The sequence below is a fragment of the Prunus dulcis genome, chromosome 6 (genome assembly GCF_902201215.1).
Source record: "Prunus dulcis chromosome 6, ALMONDv2, whole genome shotgun sequence".
Lineage (NCBI taxonomy): Eukaryota > Viridiplantae > Streptophyta > Magnoliopsida > Rosales > Rosaceae > Prunus > Prunus dulcis.
The window spans coordinates 23,023,753-23,042,437 of record NC_047655.1 but is presented as its reverse complement, the minus strand read 5'-3'; the positions used below and the strand labels follow the sequence as shown (position 1 = coordinate 23,042,437).

Here is an 18,685-nt window from a genome sequence, read left to right as displayed (position 1 = left end):
ATTCAGTCCGACCATCTCCTGCCACCATTAGCAGGGGACCCTTCATGAAAAAGTTTCTCCAACTCTCTTCTATCTTTTCCGCCAGAGATCCGACCTCATACCTTATCGAAAAACCCAAACCGACGTCGGATTCTCATTGGAAAACTTTAAAATCCGGCCACCTCCAGTCACTTTTGACCATTGACTTAGGTATAAAGAAAACCTTAAACCCAAACCGACTATCATTGCAATGTTGATTCTGTCGGAAATGTAAGTTTGGAAATCTTAGGCAAAGAGGAAGATACGAGAACGGGAGGAGGGAGAGAGAGAGGCCTGGAGAGAAGGAGGAGAGAGATATATACGGAATAGGGAGGAGAGATAGAGAAATGGTGGAGAGAGGGAGGATAGAGAAAGGCAAAGAGGAAGGGTTGTTTGAAAAAAAAAAAATTGAAAAAGCAGATATTTTTTGTTTTTAATAATTGGGGTGTTTTTGAGTTGTTCTTGAGTTTGAGTTTTCAAAAATAGGGCTACCAAACAAGTTTTCTTTGTTTTGGACTCAAATTCTATTTTTAAGTTTAAAAAGTTGGATTCAAGTTGAATACCAAACAAGCCCTTAACATTTTATTTTATTTTATGATTTATTAACACTTTTTAATTGATGTAGTTGTACATCTCATCTACCACATAAGGTGGTATGACAATGTGGTATAAAAATGTGATAAAAGTAGCATTATTCCAAAAAAAATATTGTCTGGTAAATTATTCATAAGGATTTTTAACAACAATTATTCATTCCTGAACTTACACTTATTTGAGCTTTATTTTTAATTCTCCAACTAATTTTTTATATTGCGTTCTCCAACAAATTTGTTTGTACTGAGTACTTTAACTTTCTCATTCATGTCAATTCAGCCATTTTATGCGTTTAAATGAGGGAAATAAACTTGAGATTTTGACAAGAGTCATAATTTCTAAATTTATATGAATCAATTCTCGTGTTCGGATAAAAAAAATTAAGAAATCTAGAAATTTCACGTGGAACAAAAATGGAATTTTGAGGTCATAAATTCCAACTTTAAATTCGATCTAAATAGTCGTCATTTCTAAAATTTCAAGATGATAAATGTTAAATTACGTGTTTAATCTGTTAGCCAAACGAAAAACTTTACATATTCTAGACATTTATTTCCGTCATTCTAAATTCCATCATTTTGAATTTCGTAGTATTTTTAAATTTTCTCATCCAAATGCATCGTCACATTTCATCAATTAGACGGTCTATTTAAGGAGAAAGACTTTCATGCAACGATGATAACACTTTTTGTAATAACCCAAAATAAAATATCTAAAAAGCAAGGAAAATATCTTTTAGCAAAAAGACAATTTTACCCTCGCATTATTTAATAGGGAAAAAGTTGACTTTTTGATCGGGAAAGAATTTGGTAATTCCGATTACGCTGTTGCGTAGAGCACGGCGAAACGAGTCCGTAGACACGGAGTAGACCTGAATCGGAGTTGTAACGAAGGAGTTATGGTCAAAAGAGCCTCAGTGGCAGAACCGTAAATATTTCGAAGTTCAGTTTTATTAAACCCAGCTTTCTTCTCTCTCGAACCATCTCGACCAGCCCACTTCAGACAGCGATTTCTCCCAACTCAGGCCACCGTTTCAGGCAATACCGGTCCCAAATGAACCACCTCACTTCCATCTATCAGCCCTGCCCCTCCTCAGCCTCCATCCGCTACTGTAGTAGCCGGAAACTGCCACGAAACAGGCTGGTTCCAACAGTTTTTCTGAAAATTTTTGGGAGCTCGTTCTCTCACTTCCGACCACCAAATCAATCGAGTAAGGTATGATTTCTCAGCTATTTTTCGTGTTCTAGCTGATGGGTATATGGGTTTCGATCGACTTTAGCTCTAAGGGGTTCGATTTTCGACTTGAAATCTGGCCGGAACTTCGGCCGCTCGAAACTACTATTTCTGGTCACTTTTTGGGGTTTGTCCAAGAACAAAAGTGACTCCAAATGGGGTGTTTTACCTAGGGTAGGAGTTTGGAGTCTTGATTTCGAGATTTTTTGGCCACCCGAAATCGCTTTGGACACCCAAAGCTGCCCGCGCGCGCTGGAGCTCGCGGACGAGGGTAGTGAGCTAATTCTGTGCAGTTTTGTGACCCTCGTGTCGTCACGAGCGTGTGGGACTTCGCGGATCTCGATTCGGAGTTCGTTTGAGCCCCGAACGGATTTTCCATATCGCGCGATCCGTGGGTGCAGTGTCGTTAAATATTCGGATCGCACTGAATTTCGGATATGTCGGTCTACACGATGTCATGATCGTGTAGGATTCGACGGATTACGAATCGGAGTCCCGGATACTCCTGAATCGCGAACCCTGGGGCTAGGGTTTGGATTTTAAGCGATAACGCAATTTTAGCTAATCCGACCGTTCATTTCAGACCCAATTCGCAGAACACGGTTCCCTCGCTGTAAGGAACCTTCTGGGAAGCCCAGATTGGCCATCAGAGAATGTAGACCCACGGGGTCCCGGGTCGATCGATCAGGCAGTTTATCACTTAGTTAAGCGTCGGACCTTCCCAAAACTGGTCCAAGTGTCTGAAAGGGCTAACGAGGGCATAAGAGTAACTTGGAAGGAGATGCACGTATTTCTAGGAGCCGGGGGCAGGGGGTTTAGTTGAAATTCTTTTTAGTCAGCAGTCTATTAATTTAATCTTTATGGGTAATCAGGCACCAGGAGCCCGACATGGATTGCAAAAGAGACCTTCGAAGGGTCGAAGTAGCTCGGACCATCTGTGAGTGGACTTTCTTTCATAAATCAGATTTCATGAATGATTTGATGTGATTTTATGTAAATAAGTTTTATAAATGAGTTTATATTGATTTTATATAAATAAGTTTTTTGAAATGAATTTATTGGATAAATTTCTTTATTTGATATTGAGTAAGTTTTATTACGGTTCTGAACATGATTAGTACAGTAACAGTTCTATAAGTCTGTGCTGTTTATTTACAAGTTATAGAAACAGAGTTTGAAGTTGGAATCAGATGAGACAGCAGTACAACTTGAGATGTTCTGGCTGTTGGGATGGATTTACTGATTGTTTAGCAGGTGGAAAATTTTAGGATTGGTCAAAATACAGGGGAGACTCTGCCGAAATTTCGGCAGAAGTCTAAGGGCATTTTAAAGAGAATTTGAAACAAGAACGGTAAAAAGGTCTTTTGTGCCCGACATTCGCCAGGTGTCGGACACGCACAGGACTTGGCTCGAATTCCAAAGCGGAAATTGGGTCGGGTCCTGTCACTTTTTGCAATTCCTGACCAATGATGCAATGACACGTGAGATAACTTTTCCATGTGTCATTGTGTTATTGGCCGGAAATAGCAAAATTGTAATAACCCCAACCTAAATTAATAGTTAATTATTAATTTATTAAGAGGAAAAGACAATTTTGCCCTTGGAATAATTTATTAAAGAAAAGTTGACTTTTTGACCGAGAAGGGATTAGATACTTTCACACACACCGTTGTGTAGAGCACGACGAAACGAGTTTGTAGACATGAAGTGGGCTCGAATTGGAGCTTTAACGAAGGAAATACGGTTAAAATACTCTGAGGGGCAAAACGGTAATTTAAAAAAAATCAGATTTTAAAACATCACTCACTCACACTCTCTCTCTCTCTCTCTCTCTCTCTCTCTCTCTCTCTCTCTCTCTCTCTCTCTCTCTCTCTCTCACGAGCGCAGCCCCTCCCCCGACGATTTTTCTACAGCTGATTGGCTCTTGAGCCACCGTCACCACCACAGGCCTTCATCGGCCACAAGATCGGAATCGCGCCGGTTTTGACAGAAACTTCACCGGCTGCGTTCGTCGTCGTCCGGCTACCATTTCCAACGATCCAGGTATGGATTCTGAACCTCTCGATGTCACATCCCGGGATCAACTCCGTCATAGCACGATATTGTCCGCTTAAGGCCCCCCTCTCTGCCCGCACGGTTTTGTTTATGGGAGCTCACGAGCAACTTCCCGGTGGGTCACCCATCCTGCGATTGCTCTAGCCCTCAACTCGGTTAACTTCGGAGTTCCCACGACTCCGAAGCCAGTGAGCTCCCAAAAGGCCTCGTGCTAGATGGATGCGGGTGTGCACATATAAGGTACATCACCCCCTCTCCGTTGGTTGATGTGGAATCTTACACTCGAGCTGTTCTAGCTGCCTGTTGAGTAGGATTCAATCGATTCTTACCGTAGGTAATTTGTTTTGCGAATTGAAATTCGGTCGATTTTGGGATCTCGATTCCGGTCACTTCTGGTCAGTTTTTGGGGTAGGTCCAAGGACAAAAGTGGCTCCAAATAGGGTGTTATACCTAAGGTAGGAGTTTGGAGCAGTGATTTTGAGATTTTCCGGCGATACGTAATCGCTTTGGGCACCCAGCGCTGCCGACTCCTGTGGCGGCGCGTGGGCGAGGGTAGTGAAGTTGCACTGTGTCTCGATGAGATCCTTAGGTTGTCACGAGCGGGTAGAAATTTGCGGATCGCAATTTAGATACCGTTTGTGCCTCGAACGGATTATTGCATATTATGCGATTTCCGGGTTCAATATGGTTGAGCCGTTGGATCGTAATCTTTTTCAGATATGTTACTCTAGATGATTTCAGAATCATGTAGGATTCGACGGATCGTGAATCGGAGTCCCGGATACTCCGAAATCGCGAACCCTAGGTCTAGGGTTTAGAAATCGTGCGATTGTACGATCGTTATCAATCCAACCGTCCGATAGAGACCAAACCCTCGGGACATGTGTCCTAAGTATATTGGAACTTCTAGAGGCTTCCGGATCATAATTGTGAGGTCATGGACCCAGGGGGTACTGGGTTGACTTTTGGGACTTTAGCGCTTTTTGAGTCCCATGATACTACTAAACTGGAAGGAAAGCTTTTATGGCCATAGGAACAACTTTAATCTGACGCACGTACTTCTAGGAGCCCGGGGTCAGGGTTTTTAAATTAATACTATATTGCATATTGTGCTAATGGAATATTATGGTAATTGAATCAAGCACCCGAGCACCAGTTGACCCGCAGGAGGGACCTTCAAGAGGTCCAGCGAGCACGAACCATCTGTGAGTGGACTCTTTGTTTTTATAAATGAATTTAAGCAGTTCAGTTACAATTATTGATCTTGAATAAGTTTTATTCAAAGATTAGTGTTTTATAAGCTGTTATATGCTGTTATATATTTTGTTTTGCATGCTGCCGAGTAAAATCTCCTTTAAAGGATATAGGAAAAGAAATTCTAATTAATTCTCAGATTATCAGATAAATGGTAGCATAGTTTTAGAGTTTACAGGAATTCAATTATTCAGCAGATTTTCTTCAGAAACTTTATATTTTCATAAACCACCTTGTACCCAGATATACAAATGTTGCCTTCAGTAAATAAGTTGCCTTCATATCAAATGTTGCCTTCGGATTTTATTGGTAGCCTTCGGTTTAGTTAGCATGCTTAATAGTTGCCCTACGAGTTCTATGGTACCCGAACTCATGTGAAGCGAGTAATGCGGAACAGGCTGACTACGGTCCTCTGAATCCTGCTAGTTGCGGCTCGGAATGACCTTGTGTCACTGAGACCTGCGAGTACGTGTCACCATGGTGATGCAAGGAATTGACGGATACAAGGAATTGACGGAAATAAAGGGTACACCTAGGTGGTCGATTTAAACTGTTTTCAATGCCTTAAGAAATTAATGTTAACCATGAGTATGATTGGCTTATATGCATGTATAATTATATAAGTGCATTGATTTCAGAAATAAATGGAATAATTTAGTTTGTATAACTGTTTTTATAGTGGGGTTAGTATGTTCATATGCTATTTTCTAAACTTTGTTTTTGGGTCCACTCACCCTTTTTAATGTTTTGCTCCCCCATGCAGTAGGCGTGCACATGGATCCATTACCAGACCGTTTTCCACCTTCCGCGCTTTCCTTTTGATGTATGACTTTTTATTTTGTAAAAGGATTGACTCCTTTGTAAATTCTTAGTAGTCGCTATGATAATTTGCCCTAGAATTAGAATGTAACTGTTGGAATGTATATATACGTATGCTGGCAGTTGGTTGTGCATATATACTTGTTTGGCAAGTGTAAATGTTTTGGGATTGATCCAATTTATAAAGGAGACTCTGCCGATTTTTCGGTAGGAGTCAACCTTATTATTTTATCGTGCTTTGTAGGGAAGGGCAATTAGGTCATTCGGGCCCGACATCCGCCAGGTGTCGGACACGCATAGGGTCCGGCTCGGATTCCAAAGTGAAATTTGGATCGGGTCTTGTCAAAAATAGTATTATTCCCGTTACAAGTAAATTTTTCTGCTATTTAAGATATAAAACCGTCAATTTTAGAGCAAGTATCTTCTAGAAAACGACCCATTTGTTCCCCAAATTGAAACCCTATTCACATATCTCATTTCTTTCCAATTGGAATCATAATTCACCAAAATCTCCAAATTTGAGTCATACTTATTGATAAAACTCCAATATAGTAAGAGTAAGTCAATTTTTCTATAATGGCTTAGAATTGATAAAACTCCAATACTTATTGATAAAACTCCAATATAAAACTCCAAGTTTGTCTATAATGGCTTAGAATTGACCCAAAAGTCGCATTTATTGCTAAAAAGCAAGTCATGTGTCATTCAAGTAATTTAAAATGACGAGAATTGTGACGAAATAATTCAATTGGAGAAGTTTATTTTTATTTTTATTAAACACAAATGAGAAAGTTGGAGAACCAAAATCATCTATAAATTAGTTTCAGTTTGCATAAATTCAGAGACAGTAAAAAACCCTAGCTACAAAATACCATTCGAGAACTTATTCTCTAAATTCAAATTTACATCATTTTTTACCCCCAACCGCCAAGTAATTTTCACAGCATGAAATCCAGTTGCAGCTGAGGAGGCGCTGAAGGCGACCGTTAGATGCCAAATTTGTGATTAACTAATTAATTTTTTATTGTCCTTCTTTAAAATGTGTCAATTTTTCTGTGTGGCCAATTTATTCAGAAAGGATAAGATACCATACAGCTGCTTTTCTCTTCTTCCCCTCTTCTCCTTCATTTGAATTTGGCACCAATTCTCTCCCTCGCAGCCATGGGCATGGCTTCTGTTGTCCACAACGGCGTACACATTCCTCTGAAGCTCAGTTCACGCTTGCCTAGGGTTTCATCACCATCTCCAGCCCCAAAGTGGGCTAGGCCTCACTTAATTCACCTTCATATCCCTCGCATCCGCACAGGTCTTTCATTCTCTCTCCCTCTATTTGCTGTGCAATGGAATAGTCTGATAGCGGGTTTTACATATTTGTGTTTGTCGAATTTGGATTGCAGGTGGTCACAGTCGTCGTGGCCAATCTGCGCCGATTGCACGTTCTAGAACAACTGAGCAAGATGATGATTTATCCACTTCAGGTGACGTTGAATTTCTTCTACTCATTGGATGTATAATCGAGATTCATGAGCAAATTGGAGTTGCCCGCATTGAATTATCTTTATGTTTTTGTTTTTTTAAAAGAATATTTAAGGGTAACTTTAATTTAATAGTACCAATATCGATTTGGTGAGATCATGTCACTTGAGCTTAACGATTTTAGCTCCAATGGACTGACAGTTTTGACAATTTGACGCAAATTATGTCAGATTTAGGGATACTTTTCTGTAGCTTAATATGAAGTTTCCTCTTCAATTTGCAGAAGGTGAGAGGGTCGATTCTCAGTCACATGATGACATTGGTGATGTGGACACCTCTCACACTTCCTCTCCAGAGAAAACGCAGGGACGTGAAGCTTATGTTTCTTCCGTAAGAACTGTAGCCTTGTGGGTGAGCACCTTTCAGCTTAATTTGAATTGTCTGCTTCAATAATGCTGATAGATGTAGATATTAATTCCTTTAGGTGTGCGCTGCGGTAGCATTTGGTGTCGGTTTGGGTTTCAAAGATGGAGTTGGCAAGGCAACGGAGTTTTTTGCTGGGTATGCAGAAATTTGCATTATGAAACTTAAAACAGTTGATAGAAAGTTGAACTCTATTTATAGTCCAAAGCATTAGTCGTTGGTCTATAACCTAAATATATAAAGACATTTCTAGTATCTGAATCAAAATAATTGGGAATGAGTACTTTAACTTGGTGATGTTTTTCATCTGACTGCATGGTGCGTTCATTATCTTTATTTTGATTTTTGAAATTTATATGTTGTGCTGTGTGCTGAATGTTAGGACTTTTCAGGTATTTGCTGGAGCAAAGCTTATCAGTGGACAATCTGTTTGTCTTTGTTCTGATTTTCAAGTACTTCAAAGTGCCAATCATGTATCAGGTATTTTATAAAACCTCCTTAGCATTCAAATTCTGTGGTCCATATGTTCTCTCAAATCTTTACTTAAAAGATGTTTTTAACAACCAAACCTCTCTGGTGATTCATGGTTATGAAAAGTTCGCTCTGTTTGAACTTTGAATTTTAGAATCGGGTGCTTTCATATGGTATTGCTGGTGCAGTCGTCTTTCGTTTCACATTAATACTCCTAGGAACAGCCACACTGCAGGTAAATTTATAGTTCTATGTGCATGTGTGTTTGTGAATCTATATTGCTTTCTTGATTGTATGTGCTCCTTCTGAAATTTCTCTGCAATGTTGCTGTTGAAGAGGTTTGAGGCGGTGAATCTTTTCCTGGCTGCAATACTCCTTTACTCATCCTTCAAGGTGAATCTTCTTTTCTGAGGATTCTGTGGTAACTATCTTCTTCTGTTTATTTTATATTATATAATCAGATCTGTTGTGACTCAAAATGTCATTTTACTGTTGCAGCTATTTACCAGTGAAGACGATGACACTGATCTATCCAACAACTTTGTTGTGAAGACATGCCAGAGATTTATCCCTGTCACGTGTAATGTTCTCTCTTTGGATTTGTTTCCTTCCTATTTCTTAGTTGAAGTGTTTTTTTGTTGGTTCTTTGCATGTGCTTAAAGATTAGATTAAAACTGGAAATTTCTGAATTTATTGGGGGTGATCCTTGTCTGTCTTAGCTGATTTTGAACTCAATTTTAGTGAACAAACTTGGGCTTTGAATATAGCAAATCCTAGGAGACCATCTTTAGGGTATATGTTTTAGTTTTGGTAAGACTTAGCTTACTTGCATCTTACACTAAATAAAATAATAAGAAAAAAAATGGTTGTAGAGTTGACATACTCCCACAAATTTGCATCCTTTTGATTATTTTGCCACCTGTAAACTAGTTTGCAAACACTCAATCTTCAGTAATTTTTTTTATAGAGCTAGCATTTATTTGCAAATTTCTACCTCATCTTTTTTTGGTCATCATTTTACCACGCTTTCCACTAACTTCTTTCTGGTGTATGGTCTTAATGCCTACTTTCTTTTGGTGTTGTGAATTCTTGCAGCGAGTTATGATGGCAATAAATTTTTCACATTTCAAGATGGCGTGCAAAAGGTAAGTTGTTTATGGGATATTCTTAGGGTACAAAATTGTATTGCACAGGTTACTGAGATGTGAAAGTCTTAAGCTGCCTAGATGTTATTTACATCAACATGTCACAGTTTTTGTCTCAAACTTGAAAATCAATTTGTGTTAAATTGATGTCTACTTGATCTCTAACAGGTGTCAAACATTTTGGGCAGGCCACACCTTTACTTCTCACGGTAGCAGTTATTGAGCTCAGTGATATAGCATTCGCTGTAGGTTTACCTATCTACCAATAGTGTCAGACATATATAGATATATGATATACGTAGATAAAATATTATCTTATCTTTTCCAAGTAATTTTTTAATGTAAATGTTGATATGATTCTTCATTTATCTTTAGGTCGACTCCATACCAGCAGTTTTTGGTGTTACTCGGGATCCTTTCATAGTGTTCAGTTCCAATCTTTTTGCCATCGTAGGTAATTCTTGTTACATGTAGGTTTAATTGGCCATATTTCTGTAAATTTCGTCTAAGTTGGGTTATACAGTTACAATCTTATTATGGATGTGCGTGCATTTCTATATTGACCCAGTTTCTGTTGAATGTAGGTTTAAGATCACTTTACACACTCATTTCTGAGGGTATGTCAGACTTGGAGTATTTACAGGTACAAACTTGACTTGCTCTACTTGAATTTCTAGTGTGAACTAATGATCATTTACCAATAGAAGACCATCATGGCCGACCCGTTTCTATATACGCACACTTGAATAAGGCAATATGACCATGTCGTCGTTCCACAAACTGTTAATTTTGAATTGCATCCTAATTTAAGGATCTTTCCTATTGAAAAGTTTAAAATAAAATAAGATCTTTGATGTTCTGGTTCTCATTTCAGCCATCAATTGGTGTTGTTCTGGGCTTTATCGGGTGTAAGATGATCCTGGATTATTTTGGTTGGTATTTCAAGGATTATTGTTTTTGTTATACAAAATCTTCAAGACATCCTAAATTCACATCTTCTCAACTCTTCCACAGGGTTCCATGTATCAACGGAGGTGTCTCTTGGCTTTGTAGCTACAAGTCTTAGTACTGGGGTGCTGTTAAGTCTAATGAAGAAGTCTGACTAGCTCAAGAAGCCATTCAAGCTCAGGGCAGGTGAAAAATCTGTATTTCATCTTTTTTTTGTTTTTTTTTTTTGGGTAATTTTTTTTTCGTTTTTATTATTTCCTAGGCATTTAATCTTTGCCCTTTACTATTGAAAATAACAGTAGCAATTGGTCTTAACATGTGAATGCTATTGTTATCGTAATAGCGAGGAAAGCAATGATGAAATCTTCGCAAGGTTGAAAGAAGAAAGTGTTTCTTTCGTTCTTGCAAAGCTTTGGACCATGCACAACAACGATAAACCAGGAAGGCTATTTCATCCATGATTATTTGGGGGAATCAACCCAATCAGTTCTGTAAGAGATAGCTTTCATTTGGTTATAAATTGTAATGAGAAGCAGTGGGATGGATGGAAATAAAAATGTCAAGTCTCTATATAGCATATGCTACTGTAATTCCTTTTAGCCAAAGTATTTATTTCTCTCTTTTTGGTTAAATTGGTTTGTTCTTGCTCAGTCATACTCGAATTGAAGTTCTCCGTATTAACATAAACAAAAGATACATGTCTAAAACGAATGACTCGTTCAAGTGAGAGTAAAAGGAAGTGAAGTAGCAAAGAAAGGGTGATTGGTTAACATTTCAATAAACCAATTTATAAACTTTGAGCTTACGTATGGAAAATTCATGATGCACTTTGTTCATCAAATGATGTGGTAGTTTGTAGTTTTTACAAATCTAAATTCTTTCTGAACCATGTTCTATTTGTAAAAGTCGTACAAAAGAATAATTCAGCAAAATTTTAAGTGTATTATTCTGCAAAATTTTAAAGATACAGTGAAAAATTCAGTCATATAGAGTTTTTTAATATTAATTATTTACAAATTTAGTATGTAATTTTTACTTAATAATATGTGAGAAATATGTGGAATTTTTATTTCTTTTTTCTTCTTTTTTTGTTGCCAAATTTAGGAAGGGGTGGGGGTAGGGATGGCAACGGGCCGGGTAGGGGCCGGGTATGACAATACCATCCCCGTCCCCGCTCTCCATCCCCGCCCCCATCCCCGAACCAATCCCCGTTTAATAGGTTTCGGGGAATCCCCGTCCCCATTTCCGTCGGGGGACTATCCCCCATACCCGCCCCGAATCCCCGATTTTTTTTGCACAACAAATATTTATCATATATTTTAACATTAAGTTTCATATTAAATTATCATTCAACACATCCAAATTAACTATAAAGTTCAACTCAACTATTCAAAATCACATCAATATGAAATTCTAGAAAAGATTAGGAAGAATTAGGAGAGAGAGGTTAGCTTAGGGTTAAACATAAATATTATAATTATATATTTATTTATTTAAATATAAACATATATATTTTCGGGTCGGATTCGGGGATGGGGACGCCAATACCATCCCCTCCCCATACCCGTCGGGGATTTTTTAAGTTCGGGGATCCCCGTACCCGATAACCATTTGGCCCCGAAATCTCCCCCCATTAGGGTCGGGGACCCGACGGGGACCCTCCCCCGCGGGGATTTTTGCCATCCCTAGGTGGGGGGCGTAACTAAGTTAAAGGCTGTAACTTAGTGATGCTTTTGGGTTGAAAAATAATCATACATACATTTGATTTGTTTTAAATATAGTCCAGTGTGTATTAATGTATTAAAGTCTAAAAAACACCAATTATCTATGAATTTAATTGCTTGGAAGTAACAAAAATACATATTAAAATAGGTATACTTTTAATTTTGTTGTTGGGCACATTTTCATTTGATAATATCAGTTTGTTCCATTTAATATATATTTGTTTTATGTTAAAATTTATTAGAAATTAGTCAATGGAATAGAACCATGAATTAGTGTGATTTATATAATTTAATATATACTTTTATTTATAAAAAGGTTAATAAAAATGTAAGTACAAAAAAAAAGTTCATTAGATTTACCCTAAAAATTCATAGTTCTACTCGAATGACCCTTGCCTCTTTCTCTTATATACGCTATTTTGAAGTTCGTTTGTGCTGCTTTCCGAGTTAAAGAAAAATCTTATGATCTACGACCACCCTCGGCATCAAATCAACCAGACGGTTTGATGTAAGCAGACGATTCTATGTTGTCTACGTCACCCCTTGGTATTGGCAATGTATTCAGTTCTTTTGCACAGATGTGAACCTCAACAGGATACTGAAATCTTCAATTGCTAGAAATTGAAATGACAGAAATATAAATTATGTCATTTTAGAATTCTATGTCATTTTCAATTACTTCATCCAAACGTCCCTCCTTTTGGATGATGGAAAATAATTCGAAATTTAGCTAAAAGTCGGGAATTTAAGAGAAGAAATTGACAATTCTCTTGTTTGGCAACTTAAATACGGAATTTATTAAATGACACACGAAAAAAATTATGGAAATTAGGGCATCAAATTGTCGAGTTTAATTTCCACCAAAATATGTGTCATTTCATAATTTTCATAGTGTCATTGACATACATAAATCTAAATACTGAAATATTTAATAGCCAGAAATTGAAATGATATAAATATAAATTCCGTCATTTTAGAATTCTATGTAATTTTTAATTCTTTCATGCAAATAAATAAGGTATTATGGAGTTCGAACTTGAGACTATTAATATGTAAGTCAAGACTTTTTTCACCAAATTAGACTGCGTCGGCTACTATAATATTTGTTTAAAGAGATGTCAAATTAAAATTTTTCTTCGAATGAAAAAATAAGAGGAGTAATTCTTGTTTTTCCCAAGAGATAAAAAATGTCGACCGGAAAAAAAGAGAGATAAAAAATGAAACAAATCCACCCAAGAATCCAGAATCTTCCGACTTGGTGGTAGATGGCTTTCATTACTGACCGGTGGATGACGTTGGATCAATATCCGAATATAGAAACAGTCGTCATCCTCAACTTTCTTATCACGGTCTGCTGACCCTACGATTAATATTAAAACTCAGACGTGACGAGGTCCTGTCCTCAAATCGAACGGTTGAAAATTCAAGACCACGAAAGCGTCATGCACCACCGAAGCCCAACGCACATATTCGTCCCTGCTCGCGACTTCACACATAGGGAATCCTCTTACAGTCCCTATAAAAGGATCACCCACTTTGCACATAGACAACATTGTTCGCCATATTCTTATTGCCCAAAAAGAAAAACCACACTGAACCTTCTGCAAGGCAAAGCACCAACAATGGCTTACAAGTATGATTTCTCATCTTTTTTGGTCATTTTTGCATCTGGCTTTTTCTGAATTTGTGTTTTTGTTGTTGCTAAAATTACTACTGGTTTTTTATTTTTGGGGTCTTGCAGACATGAGGATCTTTCTCCACCGTTGGATTCCACTTCCAGCCCACCTCCTCTTTTTGATGGCACTACAAGGTTTAGCTCTTTCCTCTAATTTGTTTTTGCTGTTTTTTTTTCTTTTTGTTTTTTTGTTTTTTTGTTTTTTGTTTCAGTTCAGTTCAATGTGTTTGCTATGTGCTTTTTTAATTGTTGACTTTGTATTTTGAAGGCTGTACGTATGTTATACCTGCCCATTTGCACAGCGGGTGTGGATCACTAGGAATTATAAGGTTGTTTATCTCCTCTGTTTTTGGAACTCTTGACAGGACCCTTATATCATAAAAGACCTCACTTTATCTTTTTTGTTATATGTTTTCATTTGTCAGTTTGGATTTAATATTATAAAATGTGGAATTAATCAGAACCCATATCCAATATGTTGTCTTACTGTTTGTTTTGTGTTGAATTTTTGTGCTGCAGGGTTTGCAAGATAAGATCAAGTTAGTCCCTATAAATCTTCAAAACAGGCCTGCTTGGTACAAGGAAAAGGTCTATCCTGAGAATAAGGTGATATACTTGAAAAGTTATGTTCTTTGTTATCATTGATTATCTGTGGAATATTTGTTGAAGCTGGAAAGATCTCTTGATTGATTATTTTATAGGTGCCATCACTGGAGCACAATGGAAAGGTCATTGGAGAGAGTCTTGATCTGATCAAATATGTGGATAATAACTTTGAAGGGCCTTCACTTTTCCCCACTGTAAGATATCTTTCCATAAGTTAACTTTGCTTCTGATAACCTATCTTTGTCTCTCAGAAATTTGACCAAAGTAGTTCCGTGAAATTGTTTTAGGATCCTGAGAGAAGAAAGTTTGGTGAAGAACTAATAACCTACACTGATACCTTCACTAGGGCCTTGTATTCTTCATTCAAAGGAGACGCAGCGAAAGAAGCCGGTAAGACTTGGAAATTTTTCCCATTAGGGTGACTGTTTTTGTTGATAGATTTAAACTGACCAAAATTCGTTATCTGCATCAGATGCTCAGTTTGATTACTTAGAGAATGCTCTTAAAAAGTTTGATGATGGGCCATTCTTTCTGGGTCAGTTCAGTTTGGTAAGTTGGATATAGAATTATGTACATGCCAATTGTTATTTTTAGATGCTTTTTTAGCAACATGATAATACATAAAGTATTGAAGTAATGGATAATATGTGATCTTCAGGTGGACATAGCCTATATCCCGTTTGTTGAGAGATTCCAAGTCTTCTTATCAGAGGTGTTCAAGTATGACATCACAGCAGGCAGGCCTAAACTAGCAGCATGGTTTGAGGTACACATAAAAACCATAGAATTTTTTTTAGAAAGTTATGAACTCTGGTGTCCAAGCTTTAACTCTGTAACAACAATCATCTCTCACCTGTTACAACGAGGAACTTGAATAGTTTCTTTGAAGTAGCTTACAGAAACATCCCATGAGACTAAGCAACAAGATTGAATTTGGCTAACTAGTTCGCACATATCATAGTTTTAGCTAATGGATGGTGAAAATTTTATTATGTCCTTGTGCAGGAAATCAACAAGATTGAAGCTTATAAGGTGACCAAAACTGATCCAAAGGAGCTTGTTGAATTCTACAAGAAGCGCTTCTTGGTACATTCTCTTCGGCTGGCCTGAATATGAAACTCATGGTCTTTCTTTCCATCTCTGTTTCTATATTGGTCATGCTGTGTGTCTGCTAACCTATATGAAATATGTTTCCATTGCAGGACCAACAGTAAAACTTGTAAACTTCTGCCTTGGACATGATAAAAATAAGTGGCTGGCTCAGTACTCATACAGAATGTTTGCCGGCCTAATTATGTATGCATATGTGTAGTGTTATTATGGATATGGACTTTGTCTGGATCTTAATATGTCATAGCGTCTTGGTTACATCAATAAAATTTAGGGCATTTGGTATTGTGAATTAATATTTAGTGATATACCCATTTCTAGCACTAATATTATAAATAAACCCTACACAATTGAATTCCTATAAACAAACCCAAAAAAAACCCAAAAAATGATAGCTAGCCTTATTGAATTTAATATTGATTATTAAATTACTTTGATGCCCTATTGAGTGCTTTGGGTATTTTTATGAGATTTTGGGGTTGAGCTTGTTTTAAGAAATTGATGGCAGTTTTGTAATTTATAAGAAGTTAAAAGCTTTTTTGTTATGTTGTAAATGGGCTTTGGGTGTGTTTCTAAAGTTCATTTTATATAGGGTATTTTTATAATTTGGGCCCCCATATTGGGTATAATAGTGAATCTCCCATAATTTATACGTCCATGTCAATGATCTGTTTCTTTCCCACAAATTAACGAAAGAGACTTCCTTTGCCAACATAGTGCTGTAAATGGAAAGAGTCTCCCAAAGACGAATTGCGTTGTGTCTTAAATTTTGATCTTAGAAAAGCAACCGCAGCACATGTATGTACAATACAACCAATGGATCTTTTATTTCTGGCATGAGTAAATGATCATGATTCACACTTTTTATTGGGTATAAGAGCCTCGTGGCATGTTTGCTTGCACGAAATGTGACTTACCCCAAAGAAAAACTACAAATGTGAAGCTCTCATTTTCTGCAATTATAAGTCTCAATATTCTAACTCTTAAATTAGTAATATAAGCCTGAGTTCATATATCTCGAGTTGATCCTTACCTGCATCTTCATTTTCATCAAGGACATGCATAAATTTGTCTTAAAATATCAACGTTTATTGTGCTTCCACCCGAATGATAACTGCTGCAGTGGAAATCATCTTGCTCCTACTCACGATCTCTGCTACAACTTTTGATTGCATTGTTTCGCAATTAAGAACAATGACCATTTTCTTCAAATTTTGAGCATGCTCGAGGATATACCTTGCAAACCCGATTTCGTTAGATCCGTTGTCCGAATACTCTATGGTTACCTCCTTAAGCTGATGAAGGAAAGCAAGGTTTTGCAGTTTCCAGTATTCCATACCAAAGCCACTTGACTGAAAATATACAAAAAGCAACAAGCATACAAGCAAACTAATTTTAAATTAACCATAAAGAAAAAGCTTACCAACAAAGTATGTGTGCGCGTGAGAGGGAGATCAGTAGGCAACATACTTCACTTGTTTCGGCATCTATCCATGTTCCGGCCCTCCTTATGCACAAGATATTCAAATTAGGCATTCCTCTAAGAAAAGAGACCACTGCCGGAACAAAGTCATCATTCAATCTTATACAATGCACACTCAAGTCACAGACATTATCTAAAATTGGTGCTCCCATGGAACTTGGCCCGCGAGTTTTTCACGAAAAATTCTTAGTTTGAAAGAGGACAGGAACTTGTGCGTCTACAATTTTTCTTTCAAATATTTTACCTTGATGGTCTCGCTTATAATAAGAACTTTTGGCTAGCTTATGTTGCAAAGAACCTCAATTACTGTGCCAAATTGATTCCCTTCATGCCTTAAAAGAAGCTCAACTTTTTCCAAACTCATTAGTTTTCCCAGATTTTGGACATTCCCTACACCGCCTTTCCATTTCAAGTTTTTAAGATTTGGAGCAAAAACCTTCAATGAATTTTGTTTAGTTCTCGACGATAGGTAGGCCATACCCATAGTTCTATATCTGTAGTTTCAGATATATATTAAAATGCAAGGGGTCATTATAATGTATCCTGGGACGAAAGTTTTCCAAAGACAAACTTTCAATGGTGATATTCTGTATCCCTCCAATACGAAGAAGCTCTAACTTCTTAATGCATTTGCAGGAACATGTGATCCATTTGAAAAACGTCTCGTCTACTATTATGGTTCGTTTGTATAGTAACCACAGCTCACGCGGAGACGCTGCATCCTATTAGCACCACGATACAAGAAGTATCCATCCAAAGAAGTCATCATCCTCACTTCATACTGCTGGGTTGTTTCTAGTGCACAAAATCTTAGCCGCTCGGCTATACTATTTATTTATAATAATAATATAAAAAAAACCCCATAAAGTCGGGCGGCTATACACTGTTTTAAAAAAATTAGGGAGATTCACTATTATACCCAATATAGGGGACCAAATTATAAAAATACCTCATATAAAATAGACTTTAGAAACACACCCAAAACTCATTTACAACATAACAAAAAAGCTTTTAACTTCTTATAAATTACAAAACTGCTATCTATTTTTTAAAATAAGCCCAACCCCAAAATTTCATAAAAATACCCAAAATATTCAATAGGGCATTAAAGTAATTTAATAATCAATATTAAATTCAATAAAGCCAACTGTCATTTTTTGGGTTTGTTTATAGAAATTCAATTGTGTAGGGTTTATTTATAATATTAGTGCTAAGAATAGGTATATCACTAAATATCTCAAAAAGGTATCTCAAGTATAGCCGTGCGGCTATACTATTTATAAAAATAAAAAATAACCCACTTGGAGCCTGCGCCCGCTTTGCCTCGTGTCCAAAAGGGTATAGCTGTGCGGCTATAATATTTTTTATAATAAAAACCGTAGTATCGCCACGCGGCTGTACTATTTTTATTATAAAAAAAATCCGAGTCTAGCCGGACGGCTATACTATTGTTATTATAAAAAAATATGAGTATAGCCGTATAATAAAAAAGGACTACCAGCCTGGCGCCCGCTCCAAAACGTGTCAAAAATAGTATAGCCACTCGGCTATACAAATTTTTTAATAATAAAAACCTAGTATAGCCGCGCGGCTATACTTAATCATCCCCACGATTAGTCCACGCCCCGACCACAAAATAAAACCGACAATG

The 18,685-nt window shown here is 37.2% G+C and overlaps 2 protein-coding genes across 4 annotated transcripts; both read left to right on the top strand.

Moving 5' to 3' along the window:
• Window positions 1-7,039: 7,039 nt before the first annotated feature.
• Window positions 7,040-11,035, top strand: LOC117632711 (thylakoid membrane protein TERC, chloroplastic). Of its 3 annotated transcripts, none has more exons than XM_034366265.1 (15): window positions 7,040-7,279; window positions 7,371-7,451; window positions 7,733-7,860; window positions 7,934-8,010; window positions 8,265-8,352; window positions 8,498-8,578; window positions 8,680-8,736; window positions 8,842-8,923; window positions 9,439-9,488; window positions 9,677-9,733; window positions 9,864-9,942; window positions 10,073-10,131; window positions 10,363-10,420; window positions 10,503-10,622; window positions 10,780-11,035. In XM_034366265.1, the coding sequence occupies exons 1-14, from the start codon at window positions 7,135-7,137 to the stop codon at window positions 10,592-10,594; spliced, it is 1,134 nt and encodes a 377-aa protein (XP_034222156.1). In that variant the 5' UTR covers window positions 7,040-7,134; the 3' UTR covers window positions 10,595-10,622; window positions 10,780-11,035. The 3 variants fall into 3 exon arrangements, 2 of the variants coding, with proteins under 2 accessions (XP_034222156.1, XP_034222157.1); XM_034366266.1 differs by having other exon boundaries at window positions 7,048-7,279; window positions 7,733-7,839; XR_004586513.1 differs by lacking the exons at window positions 10,503-10,622; window positions 10,780-11,035 and having other exon boundaries at window positions 9,864-9,938.
• Window positions 11,036-13,487: 2,452 nt separating this feature from the next.
• On the top strand, window positions 13,488-15,847 carry LOC117632714 (glutathione S-transferase L3-like). The gene is made up of 10 exons (XM_034366268.1): window positions 13,488-13,793; window positions 13,902-13,970; window positions 14,104-14,164; window positions 14,355-14,441; window positions 14,537-14,635; window positions 14,729-14,831; window positions 14,914-14,990; window positions 15,100-15,207; window positions 15,447-15,527; window positions 15,644-15,847. Exons 1-10 carry the CDS (start codon window positions 13,603-13,605, stop codon window positions 15,653-15,655), a joined length of 888 nt encoding a protein of 295 aa, XP_034222159.1. The 5' UTR covers window positions 13,488-13,602; the 3' UTR covers window positions 15,656-15,847.
• Window positions 15,848-18,685: the final 2,838 nt, after the last annotated feature.

Excerpts from the sequence above, each read along its gene's own strand:
- LOC117632711 (XM_034366265.1), top strand. The coding sequence starts at position 7,135 with ATGGGCATGGCTTCTGTTGTCCACAACGGCGTACACATTCCTCTGAAG. Across the intron at positions 9,489-9,676 it reads TTCAAGATGGCGTGCAAAAG|GCCACACCTTTACTTCTCAC; the intron begins GTAAGTTGTTTA and ends CATTTTGGGCAG. Across the intron at positions 9,734-9,863 it reads TCAGTGATATAGCATTCGCT|GTCGACTCCATACCAGCAGT; the intron begins GTAGGTTTACCT and ends ATTTATCTTTAG.
- LOC117632714 (XM_034366268.1), top strand. The coding sequence starts at position 13,603 with ATGCACCACCGAAGCCCAACGCACATATTCGTCCCTGCTCGCGACTTC. Across the intron at positions 14,991-15,099 it reads TTCTGGGTCAGTTCAGTTTG|GTGGACATAGCCTATATCCC; the intron begins GTAAGTTGGATA and ends TGTGATCTTCAG. Across the intron at positions 15,208-15,446 it reads AACTAGCAGCATGGTTTGAG|GAAATCAACAAGATTGAAGC; the intron begins GTACACATAAAA and ends GTCCTTGTGCAG.